At 39.0% G+C, this 18,082-nt stretch overlaps 1 protein-coding gene across 1 annotated transcript in view; it reads left to right on the top strand.

Annotated features, from left to right (window-relative positions):
- The window catches only part of MCF2L2 (MCF.2 cell line derived transforming sequence-like 2), a 220,004-nt gene that overhangs the window by 56,738 nt on the left and 145,184 nt on the right, over positions 1-18,082 (top strand). The window contains exons 4-6 of the mRNA XM_090286049.1: positions 2,447-2,537; positions 4,879-4,998; positions 12,282-12,398. Of these exons, the coding sequence (XP_090142175.1) occupies positions 2,447-2,537; positions 4,879-4,998; positions 12,282-12,398 (328 nt within the window). The remainder of the gene's footprint in view (positions 1-2,446; positions 2,538-4,878; positions 4,999-12,281; positions 12,399-18,082) is intronic.

The following is an 18,082-nucleotide window of genomic DNA, read 5'->3' as shown; positions in this document are numbered from 1 at the left end:
AATAGAAGGACAGAGAAAGTGTTTCCAGGACAAAATAAAACTGAAAGAGTTCATTAGATCCAAACCACTGTTATATGAGATGTTAAAGGGACTGGTTTAGAAAAAGGAGGATCAAGACAATGAAATCTAAAATGAAAACTGCATCACAAGAAACAACAGAAGCTAGGGAATTGAAACAAAGGCAAACTAAACAGGCAACGAGACTGGAAAAAGAACTATAGGTACGGGGAACATATTGGGGGGAGGTCAACAGGGAGGGGGAATGGGGAGAGGGAGGGAGATGATATAGGCATTAAGGATCATGGTAGGAGGGAATGGAATAGACAGAGAGAGGTTGAGAACTGTATGCACAACTAATGGACATGATCTAAAAGGGGGGGACAACTGGAGGGAGGGGGGCCACCGGGTGGAGGGGAGCAGAGGGAAGGGAAATTGGCACAAATGTAATATTATAATCAATAAAACACATTAAAAAAAAAAAGAAGAAAAAAAAGAAAAAAAAAGAGTGTGACCTTAATCCTATGGCAATTCTTATGGTATTGCATTTATCCTAGAGTATGGCCTTTATAGAGTTTCCCCTGAATGCCCAGGGTGTTCATCAAAGTCTGTCTCTTCTGGCTGGGCCTAAACACTAGTTGTCTCTCTCCAAAATGATGTAAATTTCATAATTTCTCATCAGTTCTCACATGTGCAGTTGCTATTCTCTGCCAGTCTCTTGGGGTTTTACCTAAACTTGTGGGGCCCAAGAATTGACCAAGCATTAAAGTAAAATTTACATGAAGACTTCTGGTGCACCTCTCTGAAGCTATTCTTGACAGCCACCTCCCTCAAATCCTGGACACTGTTCCATATATAATCTCCAGTCTCTCTGCCTCTTCCGCCCAGTGAGACCACTTCTCCTTGCACCATTGCCTGGAAAATGTTCCCAGTGAGAGAACCTGGCTTCACATGGGGCTATGATAATGGCTGGTCTAGTGACGCTTACTTCACATCAGCTACTTATGTTTTCATGCAGATTTTGCTTAGATCTTCTGCCTTATTCACATATAGGTACCTTTTAAAGTAAAGCTCACCTTTTATTAATATTAAAGAGTTACTGAAGGTTTATTATAGGCCATATACTTTTCAGATACTTTATGTCTTATAATCTCTATAACAAGCATATAAGAAATAATAATAATACCCTGGCCTCTGTGGGTCAGTGGATTGAGCGTTGGCCTGCAAAACAAGTGTCACTGGTTCAATTCCCAGTCAGGGCACGTGACTAGGTTGCACGTCAGGTCCCCAGTTGGGGGCGCGAGTGAGAGGCAACCACACAGTGATGTTTCTCTGCCTTTCTTTCTCCTTTCCCCCCTCTCTAAAAATAAACAAACAAACAAATAAATTATTAAAAAAAGAAATAATAATAATAGTACTTAGACAGCATTACCAGGCATTGTTCTGAACATTTTATATATCTCATTTAATATTTTACATGTTCATTTACTCCACACATCAAGCCTATAGATAGGCATTGTTATTGTTCCTATTTTACAAGTGAGAAACTATAGAGACTAAGTAATGCACCCTCCAAAATACACAATCTGTAAATGGAAGTAGCCAAGGCTTCATACCTTGACAATCTGGCTTCAGAAAATGTGTTTTTAACCACTTCACTGTTGGTGGTATTGCTCTCACTTTATAGAGGAGGAAACTGAACTTTAGAGACGTTAGGTGATCTCCCCAGTGTCTCAGTGCCAGTAAGTGGCAGCACGAGGATTTGAACCAGGCTCCAAAACCCTTGCTCTTTCCTCTGTACTTCTTCCAAAGAGAGGGGAAAAAAGTTTACCATTTTAGGACTTTAATTGAAAAGGGTTTCTTGAGAATATTGTGGGAACTTAAGAGGAGATCAGACAGCTTCCTTTTGGTTCTTAATGAAGCTATCTTCTCATGCATATGGTTTGCTGGCTGTTTCTGGCCAGGCACTGGAAGGGAGTTGTTTTTTCCATCAACGTGCGTTATTTCTGAACACCTCTCAGAATGGCACCTAGGAAAGGATATTGATAGCTCCATGAATGCCAGTTTTGGGAGTAGAAAGATGGCAGAGCTCAGCCTTGAGGACCTTGGCCTACACTGGGACATGTGGTGCTCACCTGACATGTGCTCCTTCAGGTGGGAGCATGTGTGCTTTTTGGTGTTTCATACACTCACCAGCCAGACACAGGGGCCTTGAGAGGGTTTAGAACACCAACTATTTCTGTGCTGTTAAGGCTGCCAGGTGAGATGTGGAGAGGAAGTTGCTCCTTTGTCAGGGAAGTCAGACCTAGTATTATCCTGGTGCCATCCATTCAGGGCGTTTACACCCGGTCCTGGAGTGTCTTGGAGGCTGTGGAGTGCATTCTCTGAGGAAGCCACCCAGAACCCACGTGTCTACCTGGTCTCTGATACCAACCACCCTTTTTTGCAGTGTGGATGCTGCTGGCATTGGATTCGTGATTGTTATCGACAGACGAAGGGACAAGTGGAGCTCCATAAAGGCATCCTTGACACGAATAGCTGTAAATATTTATTTTTGTGCTTTTTATAAAAGTAATTTAGATTGTCTATCCAATTAGTTCATATCAGAGTCACAGGGAAAAGGTGATTATTTTATGCCAAATTTTGGTGAGGTCTTTGTTGTGTCTACCCATATCCCCTCTGGCATCTAATGGTCATCACAGAGAATTCCTGAATGTGTCAAAGGCTTCCTGAGTTTCTCTACTTTATTCATTTCTGTGGTCACTGAAGAGGGGCAGGTAGAGCATGCTGGAAGTTAATACCCCAGGAGTGAACTACAGCTATGGAGTCAGGGAAGTCGGTGAATAAATACACCGGCTTCAGTGGGAGAATCCTGAGGTATGTTCCATATAATATCTCAGAGGGTCCTAGCCCTTCTTGCCCAAACCAGTCCCCCCTCATTGATACATTGGCTCTCTAGCCATCAGTGTCTCACCCCCTACCAACCTCCTCACTGTGCTTACTGGGATTACCCCCTCAATAAGCTCTTAATACCCAAATCCTTGCCTTAGGGTTTGCTTTGGGGGTTACCCACTTTAAGACAGTCTTCATTTCAGTATTCAAATGATTTTTTCACATATTAAAAAGACACTGGCTAAATCAGACAAAATGATATTTAAGTAGCTTGATTGAAGGTATGCTTACTTTTGGCATTAAATTGTACAACATTGGATGGTTTCCTTTTTATACTATTAACCTGATTTTGACCCCTGTTCATTGCCTTTTATAAACCAGATGTGTCCTTTCTCTGCAGGGACCTCAGACCAGAGAACTCAGGCACATGGGCAGGCAGAGACACCTCAGGGTGAACCACACCAGCATTTCCACGAAAGCGTGGACTCCCTGGGACAGTTGGCTGAAGAGGCTGGGATGTGGTAGGGTGGTAATGTGTGTGTAGAGGATGGGACAGGGAGGGACATTGGAAACCTCACTTATGCCTACCTGCACAGGCAGTCACACATTCAGATATGCACACATACAGGATCTCTCTCAGATCACTTAAGGGCCTTGGCCAGATACACAAAGAGTATCTGAGCTCATCTGTCCTGTCATGACATAACAAAATGCAAGGTTCTTCTGTTTAGAATCTTGCATTTCAAAGATGGTAGAAGGGGAGTCTCCCTTCCTTTGTGCATGGATTGTTTCATTCCTTTGGTTTAGTTCTGGTTACAGGATTTTGGCGGGGGTGGTGGTGGTGGTGGTGGTGGAATAACTACAAAGATGGTTGATGCCCTGAGGATTTGGACACTTGACAGTGCCTGTGACTATCCTGAGTCCTGGTTTTCCAGAGTCCATAGAAAACACTTGAATCATCTACTACTTAAGACTAATTTGTCCAAGTATTACACCAATCACTTTATGCATAAAAGATGCTGCAGTGTGGGATCCCTGGCTACCAATCACAATCTCTTCACATACTTATTGAAAATACAGATACCTGAACTTCATCAAAGTCCTAATGAATTAGAACATTCCAGGTCAAAGAGCAATTTTTTTTTTTTTTTTCTAATAAGCACCTCAGGAGGCTGCTTTTGGGAACCACTGGAAGAATAGAAAGCCATGAGCAAAGGAAGACTTGGGTTCCAAAATTTGCCACTAAGTTGTTATGTGAATCTGCATTATCTTATTTCTCAGGACCTCACCTTAAGATGAGCACAATGCTTCTTGAAACCAACTTAGCAATAATAAGCATCAAGAACCCTGAAATACTAAGTCTTTGACTCAGTAATTCTTCCAGGAAGCTATCCTAAGAAAATGTTCTAAAATGTGAATAAGGATGTTCATTTCAGTGTTATTTATAATAGCACAAATATGAAAATGCCTAAATCACTAGCAATAAGAGATAGTTAAATAAATTGTGCACCCATAAAAATAATATTTCCAAAGAATTCTTAATAAAAAGAATAAAAGCTCATGGTATTAATATTAAGTGTAAAGGTGGGTTACAAAATATTTCTATAATATGAGTTTAACCATGATAAAAATGTTTAAGCAGAGAAAATAGCCTATAAGTAATTAGGTTAAATATTAAAAATGGCTTTGAGATCATAATTGATTTACTTTTTCTACTGTATAATTTTATTTCCCAATTTTTCTGTAGAGAGTATGAATTGTTTTTGTAATCAGAAACATTTCTTTTGTGTATGTTTGTTTAGTTTGTCTTTTAAGGAGGGGTTTGGATTATCTGATCTCTAAGATCCCTTTCAGCTCTGAAATCCTGTGAAATATATTCTAATTCTTTGGCATCCATGGTGTCCACTTGAACTTTGTCATTTGTGATCTTGGGCAAAAGGAGACCAATGGATGTGGTATTTGCCCTGACACTTTTTGTGACCCTTCCAGGTAGCATTTCCAGGAAACCTGCAGCTCATATTCATCCTTCGTCCATCTCGCTTCATCCAGAGGACACTCACTGACATTGGTATTAAATACTATCGAGATGAATTTAAAATGAAAGTACCGGTAAGCATGAGCTTTTATCTTGTCTTCATTTGGTTGAGGGAAGTGGCGTAGGTGGCGTTGAAGCTGCGCTTTTAAGACGGTGGGACTCTATAGGAAGAGAGGGAGAGAAGGACATCTGGGCAGAGGGAACAGCATGCGTGAGGACATGGAGGCAGGATGTACACACTTCATGTGAGGTTGGTTCACGGGGAAGCCCCTTGTTGGAATACACATAGGATAAACTTTTGGAAGAAAAGGTAAAATACATGAAATAGGTCTTACATGTAAGGATAAAGGGTCTGGATTTTATTCAGTAGGAAATGGGAATCCAGTGAAGGTTTTTGAGTTGGGGAGTGACTTGGGTAAGTGGTGCTAGAGTCGTACAAATCTGAAGGAGGTGTTCAAGGCTGTAGGAGGAGCTTGATGGGCGGAGATAAATTGTAGTAGTTTGGGTGAAGGAAAATGAGGATCTAAAATATGGGGATGATATAAATATAGGCAACTGTAGAGTAAAAATAAAAACCAACATCGTGATACTCGTAAAAAGAAATCAAATTAAAAAGAAAAAATTAAAATGTTTACCTATAGTGTTGGCAGAGATGTGAGGAAAACTGCACTTTTATATGATACTTTGCTGGCATGAATGAAGTCAGTAATGACCAATATGAAGGATTAATTGGCAGTATTTATCAAAAATAAAAATGTACACATTCTTTGATCTACCTATAAAAGTTATTCTACAGATACTCTCATTGTATGTGCAGAAAGCAATGATACTTATTGCCAAATCGTTTGTAATAGTAAATGACTGGAGATAGCTTAGTGCCCAACAACAGGGACTGGTAAAATAAATTATGGCCTCCCCAATCGTTTTAAATACTTTGCAGCTATTGAATGTGGTAAGGTATAGTAAAACCACAATGGAAACACTTGGCAAGTTTTTTATAAAGTTAAACATATGCCTAACCTATGACCACCCAAGAAAAAAAAAGGTGCGCAAGAATGTCAGTCAGCAGGCCCACAAAAAAGCATGTACAAGAATGTTAGTCAGCAGGTGAATGGATAGAGATTATGATATAGAAAGATAAATACCGTAAGATTTCACTTATATGTGGAATCTAAAAACAAGCAAATGAATAAACAAAACAAAACAGAAACAGACTCATAGATACAGAACATAAACTTACAGTTGTCAGAGGGGTGAGGGTGGGACTATAGGTGGAAAAGGTGAGGGGGAAGGAGAGGTAGAAGCTTTCAGTTACTAAATAAGTCAGGAGGCTGTAATGTATAGCACAAGGAAAATAGTCATATCATAGTAACTTTGTACAGTAACAGAGAGTTACTAGACTTGTGATCACATTGTAAGGTATGTTAACGTCTAATCACTATGTTGTACACCTGGAGCCAATGTATCACATGTCGACTATACTTTAACAAAAAATAAATTTAAAATATAAATTGTGGCGTATTTATATAATGGTATAACATTAAGCAAAGAAAGGGTTGAAGTACTGATATATACAACAGCAATGGATGTATTTCAAAAATATTCTCTTGAGAGAAAGAAGTTAGATACTTACAAGTACATACTCTGTGATTCTTTTTATATAAAGTTCAAGAAGAGGCAAACTAAGCTACGGTAGACAGAAAATCAAACAGTGGCTGCTGTTGGGGTGAGGAGTAGTGCAGATTGATTGGAAGGAGGTATGAAGGAACTTTCTGGGAAAATGTACTACGTCTTGATTGGATGGTGTTACATGTGTGTATACGTTTGTCAAAACTAATTTAACTGTATCCTTAAAATCTGTGTATTTTTAAATGTAAATGATATCTCAATTGAAAAATTAAAAAAATAGAAAAATATATAAGATAAATGTATAGTGTTATAGAAATGTTTCTAATACATATATATTTGGTTTAGTTAGAAGTAATTTCAAACTCATAAAAAACTTCAAGAATAAGAATAGGACAAAGAATATTTTATGCTCTTTACTCAAATTCATTTACGTATTGTTAACATTTTATCCCCATTTGCTTTATCATTTATTATTTGCTTCTCTATATACATTATTATACATATAGATGTGTACATCTCTATATGTTACATATTATATTATATGTATACTTATACAGGTGGGTACATCTACATATATTACATATTATATTGTTAATATAATCAATTCCTGTATTATTACATTAATGTATTATATAATATATAAACATATAATACATCAATATTTATATTTATATAGTATAAATAATATATTACATATACATTACATAACAGAGATGTAAATATACATAAAAAATAAACACATACACACATGTATACATAGTAAATGACTGGCAACAACTTAATGCTCAACTATAGTGGCCTGGTTAAATAACTTATGGCCTGCCCAATCAATTATTTTGACAATATTTAATGTACACTTAAATACTTTAATAACTATATATACACATATAAAATATGTATACCCTTGTAGAAATCCTTGTAGCTATTAAGGACATTTATTACAGGATTATAGGTATATGTTTACATGTAAGAGCTATATGTGCATATGCCTATAACATGATCCAGTCTAGGATTCGGTTGTGCATTTAGTTGTCATGTCTCCTTAATCTCCTTTAACCTAAACTATTTCTACAGCCTTTCCTTGTCTTTTTTGACTTAGCATTTTTTAAGAATACAATCCCTTAAACAAAATAAAACATATCTCATTTGAGGCTTGTGTAATGGTTTCTCAGGATTCGCCTTGGTTTATGTATGCCCAGCTGGAATATGACTTAATTGATGTCATGTCCTTTTCAGGTCTCACATGTGGAGGTCTCAATGTTTATCTGCTCCTCATTGGTGATGTTAATTTTGATCCCCTAGTCAAGGTGTTGTCCAAATTCTCGAATGTACTACAATATTTTTCCTTGTAGATAGCAAGTAATCTTTAGAGAGACACTTTTAAGGCCATACAAATATCCTACTCCTCAAAAAAATTCCTCTCTATATTTAATAACTATTGATGATTCTTGCCTGAAACAACATTTATTATTGGTTCCAAAATAGTGATTTTTCAGTTCTAACACTCTCAACATTTACTAATCAGAAGTTGGTTTTCTATTGTAAGGTAGAACTTTCCCTTCTCCCCTACTTACTTATTTGTCTATTATCACTATGGATTCTTATTTTTCAATAGTTTGTAATTCATTACTATTCTTAATTATTCTGGTTCTCAAATTGTTCCAGATTTGGCCAGTAGGAGCCACATTAAGCTGGCTCCTATGTTCTTATGACATGCTCTTATCATTTTTTTAAAAAGTATTTTCATACTTTCTGTCCTAATGTGATGTTCCAGCCTTATCTAATACATAATACAAAAGCCCTAATCCAGCCCTGTAGTTAGCCATGTCTTGAAAGAGTTCTGGGGTTTTTTTGGTGGTAAATTAGACCAAGCTCTAGATTATGGGTGTTTTATTACTGTTCAGGTGTCTTTACTTCTAGGCCCTGTCAGTAGAGTATGTACATATATATGCACATAAGCACACATAGTTATATATGTGTATATAAATATATGAATCATAGAATTTATACTAATACCTTACATTGTAGTCCATCTGAGATAAATTTTCAAGTGGGAATTAAACGCAAAGGGAGACTAGTATATAAAGTATGTTTCTATTCTAATAAAATAGGAGGGACATTATGTGATTGTATATGCATAGATCACATCAGGAAGTATATGTAAGACTAATAAGAAATTGGTTGAAGTAGTTACCTCCTGGATGTAGCAATGGAGATCTGAGGGTAGAGTAAGAGAAAGCCTATTTTTCTACTTAGATAGACTCATTTCTGTTTGTATTTATTACCACCTACACATATTATTTGTTCAAAACAGCAAAAAACAAACAAACAAAAAACAAAACCACTTTCATTGAAATTGTTCTGAGAAAATATTTAACCCATCTCAGTGATAACTGACCATCTCAGACGAAGGATTTTCTCATTTTTTCTCTCTTTGCTTTGTCACTCTTATTTTTCCTCTTTTGGGTTCCAGTTTATATTAATAATCAAATTTATTGAAATACTTTCTTACTATATTTTGGACTCAAAATGAATTTCTGTTTCTATTTCAATTACTTATTTTAAAACACCTGTGTATTTAAGGGAAAAGTGAGCCACGAGTTTCTTACTCTGTTTTTCTAAATTGAGTAACAATATTGGGGAAGAAATGATTACTTATAAGTGGTTAATGAATTTGTCATAATACTTATGAGCTTTTCTCGCTTTGGAGATGAAGAGTGATCAGTTGTTTCTGGCTGCTCAGAAGGGTTTGGAGTTTGAATGGAGCATCTGACCCAATGTCATATGTGTTTGTTTCCCTGGTGATATGTAAAACACACCTCTCCAAGTGATAACACTTACACAGAAACATATGTGATTTACGTCCTGCTTTTCATGTGGTGCATCTACACTAAGGACAGAATAAATACCTACTTTATCTTGATACTATGTCTTTAGCTACTTCTGTTTGTGGTAATGTGTTGATTCCCTACCCATCATACTTTTTTTTGAAACTAAAATCAACTTTTTAGAAAACTCTCAGTCACCCAAACTACTGGCACATTTAGCAGGGTACTTGTTAATGGAAAAAGTTTATCTTGTAGGCTACTATTTCACCTTACAGAGAAGATTGCCTTCCCCTCATAGCTCAGATGTGCTACAGAATTCAGAGTCCTAGGTTACCACGCTTGATGTAATCAAACTTCAAAATATATTTGGTTTTTTAGTGTTCAAGCTGTTGGTTGTCTTCTTTACTTTGTTTTAAAAACATGGATGTGATATTAGCATTTTATTTTGTAGCTCCCTGTCCTCTCTTATTATAACATCTCCCTGCTCATTTCTAGTGAGATAATAGTTGTATCTTCACAGGTTGAGTGAGGGGAAAGGAGTTTATCTTGCATGATTCTTATGAGATTTGGGTGAACCAGGATGTAATTGTAGTTGTCACTTAGTCTCACTGTACTTCTATCCAAGGAGAGGGGTGCTTTGAAATAGCAAAGGGTTTCTGAGTGCCAACTGCTGGCATGTATCTGTTCTAAAACAGCTGTACCCATCACAGGCTCATTAAATTGTTATGTGAAGGGGATAAGGCAGTCTTGTAAAAATCCCTGAAGAAGCTATGGACATAAAAATTGGTTTCTAAAAATGGAGTGTGTGACAGAATATAGGAAATGCTTCTTTCATAATTAAAAGATCACATATCTCCTTGAAAGAACAGCCTTCAGCAATTATAGATGAGAACACAAATGTATACTGAAAAAGAAAAAAAAAATATGACATTGTTTATCTGTAATGGTTGTTCTAAGAATGTATATGTTAAATATGGTACAGTAAAACTTGTGCTGCCCCCGGAGGAAATGAGAATGAGCTTGAAGGATGAAATTTATTATACTCATAGGTCCCAGAGAAGGGGTCATGCAGGCCCACAGGGGAAGCACCAGGTTTTGGCCCGAAGGCGGAAGCAGGATGAAGAGAAAAGCTTAGCTCAGAGTCTGTCCTGGGGTTTCCATGGGAAAGATGAGAGAGCAGAGCCCTGGCAGGTGTGGAATGCGCACCTGCCTCTCCTGCTCAGGAGCTGGAGCAGAAGATGTGCCTCCTGGCAAGATATGTTTCTGAAACTTCAGGCTGTGAGGCAAACTTACTTCTGCCCAATACAATGTTGCTGTTGCGTAATGGTATATATTTTTTAAATTCCAAGTGTTACCATAGCTACTAATGTTCTGAGAAGAAAATATCATTTTTCACTGGTAATTTCTTATTATGTGTCCTGTAATTTCTAATTGTAGAAAGACTACAAATCTTTTTGAAACTCCCAAAAGTGGTTTAAAATTTTTAGGAAAGAAAGGCACAGATGGACTTAGGTTGTTTTTTTCTTTTTCTATATCATAAAAATAATTTGTAAAATTTCCAAACTCTTTTTCAGAAAGGAAGGCGGAAGTCATGGGGCCTGACGTGGTTAACGAAGTGATCTGTAATAATCAAATCCCACTAACCTAAGTTCCTTGAAGGGAAGGCCTGTCATGTTTACTCTTTTATCCCTCGGAGCCTGGCATTTGTTAGATGTTCAATACACATTTATTGAATGAATAAGTCAATTTTGTTTTTAACTTAAAGACTTTTGGCTCTAAGTTACATTGTTTTCATTCCAAAGTGGACATATCACTTGACTAATATATATAATAATAAAAGAAAGCCTATATTTTTATGTTCTCTGACCAAGAATCAATTTTCAAAATAATCAAGAAGTGAAGGGGAAAAAAAAAGAAGTGAAGAAATATAAGGTTATTAGATAAAGGCTTCAAGGCATGTGTTTCAGAGATAGGAAACAGTAGGTTTGTGATATAGTTCCTGGAACAGAGGGCTAGGACCTGCCTGGGGGCAGTTTGGACTGTGTCATCTTCCTGTGGATGTGTGGGCATTCACTCATGAGCATGGGTGTGTTCATTGGCAGGATTGTTCATTTATGAAAACCGTCTTTCTGTTACCTCCAAATCTTCTCCATAAAGACAATTTGGGGGTACATAACATTCTTCATGGGAGTACATCAATGCAGTGAATCTTCATTTAAAAATTTTTTAAAATTTATTTATTTTAGAGTGGGGAGAGAGAGAGAGAGAGAGAGAGAGAGAGAGAGAGAGAGAGAGAGAGAGAGAGAGAGAGAGAGAGAGAGAGAGAGAGAGAGATGGATTCGCTGTTCCACTTATTTATTGGAACATTGGTTGATTCTTCTGTGTGCCCTGACCGGGGATTGTACCCACAACCTTGGAGTATTGGGAAGATGCTCTAATCAACTGAGCTACCTGGCCAGAGCATGATATTTTCAATATGTACTCCTCAGCAGGTTCTTATATTCTAAGTTTATTTTTATATTCATCAGCCCACCATACATTGGGGTTTTTATCACAGATTTTTATGTTTCAGTACAGCACTTGATTGTGGTGGCTGAAGTATAGACCTTAACTTGGGAACTTTTGACAAAAACTCACCTCAAGCAAGACCTGACTCTTAGGTAGCTTAGATCTGAGTTCCCTGATCCAAGTCACCATTTTGTCACAGACTGTTCAACATGCTGGTATTCTTCTTTCAAAGGGCAAAAATGGAAAGGGACTTTCTCTGCTGGATATATAGTAATAACCATTTGGATATATGTCCAAGAAGGTGAAGTTGTACTATTTAAACAACAGTAGAATCTAGAGGAGCTACTATTTAATTATCTGTGAGAAATATATTCATTTTTCTCCTTTTGTAGATCATTATGTTAAGTTCTGTCTCTGACCTTCAAGGCTACATTGACAAAAACCAACTGACAGAGGACTTGGGGGGAACTTTGGAATATCGCCACAATCAGTGGATAAATCATCGAACTGTGAGTACCAACTTGTGTGCCTATTTCAATGTCTCTCCTTGTTTTCCAGGAGACAAGGGGTTTAATATCAACTGTTGGGAGGCCATTGCCTATGACTACCTAACACTGGGAAGGCTGCGTTTCCCAGGCCACAGGCTGGGGGGAAACTAGGGTGAAGGAAAAAGGCTGGAGTTCTCTCCTGCTGACTGCTTTCACCTCAGCTCATTTTCTGGCATGGGAATTTTGGGGACTTGACTTAGATGCACCCGGGGAATTTTCAAAATAACAATACCCTGCTCTACCTCAGAGAAGTTGATTTACATGAGTTGGGATGGGCCTCAGTCACTAGTGTTGCACGAAACTATCCAGATGTTTCTAGTGTACAGACAGATTGAAAGCTGTGCACCTTAAATATATATATAGTGTTTCACTTTTTCCCATGTACTCAAATTGGTGCTTATTATGCTAAACTAGAAGGGTTAGTAATATTGAGGAAAAGGGAAGCAGAAACTCACCAAGTAATGTGTTTCTATATAAAGTGATCATTCTCCTTTCCCTGCTCTTTTAGCCCCTTTACCCCTGAAAAAATTAGGTTTTCTAAGCAAAATCAAACGCTCTGTTCACCACCCTTATGACAGCTTGTGGAATCAGCACACATTTTTGAATCTGATCACTTTGGAAACATGTTCCCCAACACCTGAATTGCATTTAATTAGGTATGAGAATTCACTTTGTTTTAGAGTGTAATGTTCTGTGATTTATTATTTTTTAAAAGGAAATTTAAGAATTAAAATAGATTTCTAGCAACATAATTTCAATGTGATGAATTCTAATCCCTCCCTCACTTCTTTGTATGCCATGTAATTTCAGAAAAAGGTATGTCCCTTCCCCAAACCTAGAGGAGGGCCCATGAACTGGGCCAGAACCCTTTAAGCTTCTCGTCAATTTGGCCATAACAATGGCGACTCCAACACACACACACACACACACAAATTTAAAAAAAAAGAAATGTAACATTCTTCACAAATGTAATATCTAAATAAGCCTAAATATGAGATATGGAGGGAAGTTAATGTAGGATATCATACATGAGTGTGATGAGGGTTGTCCCAGGAGGCAGTTTCTTTAAATGATATAAAACATGGAACCTGGAGTGGTTCTAGGCTTGCTTTCTTTACGTGCTAGATTTTAATACATTACTTTAAAAATTAAAAGAATTTTACTATCCCACCAGCCTTATTGGGCTAGCCAGCTCTCCCTTTTGCTCTGATTTCTCTACCTATCCTTTTTTATTATGCTGTTCATGTTTTTCAAGTTGCCTTATGTATATTTTTAATAACACAAACTTGCAACAAATAAAGAGAAAACAACAACTAATGCACCTTGACAGCATGGACAAAATAAAAGAATTTAGAGAGGTAAAGAAAACTGAGGTCATAAAGACTGATTATTTAAAGATGTAACCTGACCAGACATGTGCACACACACCCCTCCCCCCAGGCCTATTTTTTATCCATGGTTTGTGTTTGTGCACCTCTTAAACATAGTATAGTGAATTTAAGTAATACAATTAGTATTAAAACATCAGAGATGTTATTTGTATCCATTTGCATGTTTTATGTATATATTTTATATATACACACATATGTTGTCATTAGAAATACACATTCACAATATATATTCTTATATCTTATGAATATGTAGATTCTTTTTGGGTAACAGTATGCTTTCTGGATGTCACATCTTTGAGACTCATAAAAAGTTAGGACTGAAAAGAACCTTAAAGGTCATTTATTTCAATCACCTTATTTTACGGGTAAGGAAACTGACTTTCAAAGTCAAGAGGTGACTCATCCAAGGTAGTGGCAGAGCCAAGACTAAGGCCAAGCTCTTTTTTATCCCCCTATCAGCATAAGGTCCTCTGTACCACTTTCAAGGTGATTATTCACTAATCACAGGTTTAGCCAATAGGTGCTACAGCCGCTCCACCATCTACTCTGTCTCTGCTGGAAGGAGGGTTACATCCCCCAGGATATGAGAGACGCCAACATTATCACCATGTACAAGAACAAAGGAGACCGCAGCGACTGCAACAACTACCGGGGCATCTCTCTCCTCAGCGTCATCGGCAAAGTATTCGCCCGGGTCGCTCTTGCCCGCCTGCAGACCCTTGCTTCCTGTGTCTACCCAGAGTCCCAGTGTGGCTTCAGAGCTGGCCGATCAACAGTGGACATGATCTTCTCCCTACGCCAGCTGCAGGAGAAGTGTCACGAGCAGCATAAACCACTCTACCTCGCCTTTATCGACCTCACGAAGGCGTTTGATCTGGTCAGTCGAAGCGGACTCTTCAGCTTGCTACGGAAGATTGGCTGTCCACCACTTCTGCTTGCTGTGGTCATGTCCTTTCACGACAACATGCACAGCACGGTGTCCTACAACGGCGCAACCTCTGAGGCCTTCCCAGTCAGCAGCGGAGTAAAGCAGGGCTGTGTCCTCGCGCCTACGCTGTTCGGAATCTTCTTCTCCATGCTCCTCCAATACGCCTTTAAGGACTGCAGCGAGGGTGTCTTCATTCACACCAGATCCGATGGCAAGCTCTACAACCTGGCCCGTCTACAAGCCAAGACCAAAGTCAAAGAGGTGCTCATCCGTGAGATGCTCTTCGCCGACGACACAGCCTTGACATCACACTCCGAAGAGGGACTCCAGCAGTTAGTCACTTGCCTTTCCCACGCATGCAAGGAGTTCGGACTAGCCATCAGCCTGACGAAGACGAACGTTATGGCTCAAGGCACGGGGACTCCCCCATGCATCACCATCGATGGATACACCTTGGAGGTTGTCAACGATTTCACTTACCTCGGGTCCACCATCTCGAGCTCTCTGTCAGTCGACTTGGAGGTCAATCAGAGAATCGCCAGGGCAGCCACAGTTATGGCCAAACTGAACCAGCGAGCATGGAACAATTCCAGCCTCACTGAGAAAACCAGACTGCGCATCTACCAAGCCTGCGTACTTAGCACTCTCCTCTATGGCAGCGAGACATGGACCACCTACGCAAGGCACGAAAGGAAACTCAACAGCTTCCACATGAGGTGCCTGCGACGCATCCTGCATGTCGCCTGGCAGGATAAGGTCCCCAACACCGAGGTGCTGAAGCGAGCCAACATGAGCAGTTTGCATGTAGTTCTTAGTGAGAGACACCTCAGGTGGCTCGGCCGTGTCAAAAGAATGGATGCAGGCCGTATTCCCAAAGACCTCCTCTACGGCGAGCTAGCAGAAGGCCAGAGGATGACAGGGCGCCCAAAACTGCGGTTCAAAGACATCTGCAAAAAGGACATGACACAATGCTCCATCAATCTCAACACATTGGAAGTTCAAGCAGACGACCGCCTAGCCTGGAGGCTCGCGGTCAGACAAGGTACGTCACGCGCAGAGGCTGCGCGCAACGAGGAGGCGGTCCAGAAAAGATCGAGGCGGAAGCAGCGTCAGCAGCAGCAACAACAGCCATCTGCCTTCACCTGTAACAAGTGCGGCAGGGATTGTCACTCCCGAGTCGGACTGCACAGCCATTCTCGGCGGTGCAGATAGACTCTCAAGAAGCTACGCCATCGTCTCTCGAGACGGACGGCTGCCGACGATGACGATTCACTAATCAGACCCATGGGCTGGAGTTAATTTGTTAATAGGGCCCTCCGTGGGAAACCTCTGACTTTTTTGTATTGCCAGGATGACATTTGCAAGCCTCACACCTCACTCTCTGAGTTATTAATGTTATTATTATTGCATTTGTAAGGTACCCTATTGTGTCCAAAGCCCTTTCACATTTACTATTCCTTTTGGTCCTCAAATATCCCCTGCAAAAGCATTATACTCGTTTTTCAAATGATGACACTGGGACTCAAAGGCATTATATAGCTCACCCAAGGTCACCCAGTGAGAGGTGATTAGCTTCTGGAATCTAATTCAATTTTTCAGTTTGCAAAGCCACATCTTTTGTTGATCTAGTTTTATTAAATCTCATTTTGACTGCCAAGAGGTAACATTGTGCTGAAGAGTGCCAACCCTAGAGTAGAATAGTTAATAGGGGGGAGTGGGGAGGGAGAGAAGGGGGATAAGTAAGGGAAGGGTCTAGTCAAGGAACGTGTATAAATGACTCATGGACATGGACAACGGGGAGGGATATGATTGTGGGAGAAGGGGTGGGCTGGGTGGGGGAGAGCAATGGGGGGAAAATGAGACAACTGTAATTGAAAAACCAAAAAATAAAAGAAAAAATAAAAATAAATAAATAAATAAATAAATAAATAAATGAAAAATAGAATTAAAAAAAAAAAAAGAGTGCCAGCCCTGAGCCAGATCACCCAGGTTCAATTCCAGTTCTGCCACTTACTTTTTGTATGGCTTTCGAGAAATCACTTAACCTCAATATGCCTCAGTTTCCTCATTTATAAAGCAGAATAATACCTAATTGAGCTGTGTTATAAAAGATAGGGTATGTAAAGCAAAATACTGAATAATCTCATATTTTCTTATAATTTCCTGATAAACTTAAATTTTTGTTACTCATCATAGGCTTATTAGTGAGTACAGTTAAAAGAGTATCTTATATGGATATTAGATTATGTGAAAGTTATAACACTTTGATGTATCTGAAAGGAAGACTTTTATAAAAGTTAGTGTTTGTCTGATTTTTCAGGCCTGAAGTACTGTGATGTTCAAGATTGTTGCTGATTCAAAGCAAACTCATAGATACAGAGAACAATTGGTGGTTGCCAGACTGGCGGTGGTGAAAAAGGTGAAAGGGATTAAGAAGCACAAATTGGCAGTTACAAATATAGTCACAGGGGAGTGAAGTACAGCATAAGAAATATAGTTAATAATATTGTAATAGCTGTGTATGGAGTCAGATGGGCAGTAGACTTATCGAGGGGATCACCTTGTAAGTTATGTAAATGTTTAATCACTATATTGTATACCTGAAACTAATATAATATTGTGTCGACTGTAATTAAAAATAAAATTTAAAGATTGTTGCTTTATCAGTGCTTGTGCTGATAGGGGAGATTCCACCCACGACAATGCTTAAGTACGTTGTGGAAAAGACTTGGGTTTAGACAGTAGGTGTACTCCAGAAGCCTCGTCATGCCGGCCTCAGCCCTGGCCTCTGGTGTAAAGAAGGGACACCTCAGATCTGGCACATTCTTTATGATGTGTGTATGAGTTTTCAGAAATGTTCTCTGATGGTATAGGAACAGGAATAACTTTTTCTCCAATGAAAATTAGGTTGGGCCTCTTTGCTCCTACCATTCATCCATTTAGCAATTGTGTAGGCCACTTGTGTGACAGGCACAGAACCATCCCTGTGGGAAGAGATGAATGTGACATTGTGCTCACCCTTCAGGGGTAAAATTTTCTCAGGATTGAAGGAAGTGGGCGAGGCAGTGACGGTCTGGCTGAGTGGGATGATTTGTGGGCCTTTGAAAAGCCACTCACTTTCAACTAACTCTTCTGAAGGTCAGTGTCACTTTTTCTAGGTTAGGACACATGTTTCCTAAAGCACTCTGATAAAATGCTGATATCTCACCGTGGATATTATCTGTGAGGTCACTAACTCATTAGCAGGTATTCATTTAATGGCAGAATAGGGACCATCCATAAGGGGAAGGGACACAGGACAAGGTAAAGTTTTGTAAGGGAAAAGA

The sequence above is a fragment of the Furipterus horrens genome, unplaced genomic scaffold, assembly GCF_987537825.1.
Source record: "Furipterus horrens unplaced genomic scaffold, mFurHor1.1.pri manual_scaffold_1, whole genome shotgun sequence".
Classification (NCBI taxonomy): domain Eukaryota; kingdom Metazoa; phylum Chordata; class Mammalia; order Chiroptera; family Furipteridae; genus Furipterus; species Furipterus horrens.
This window is presented reverse-complemented; position numbering and strand designations above follow the sequence as displayed.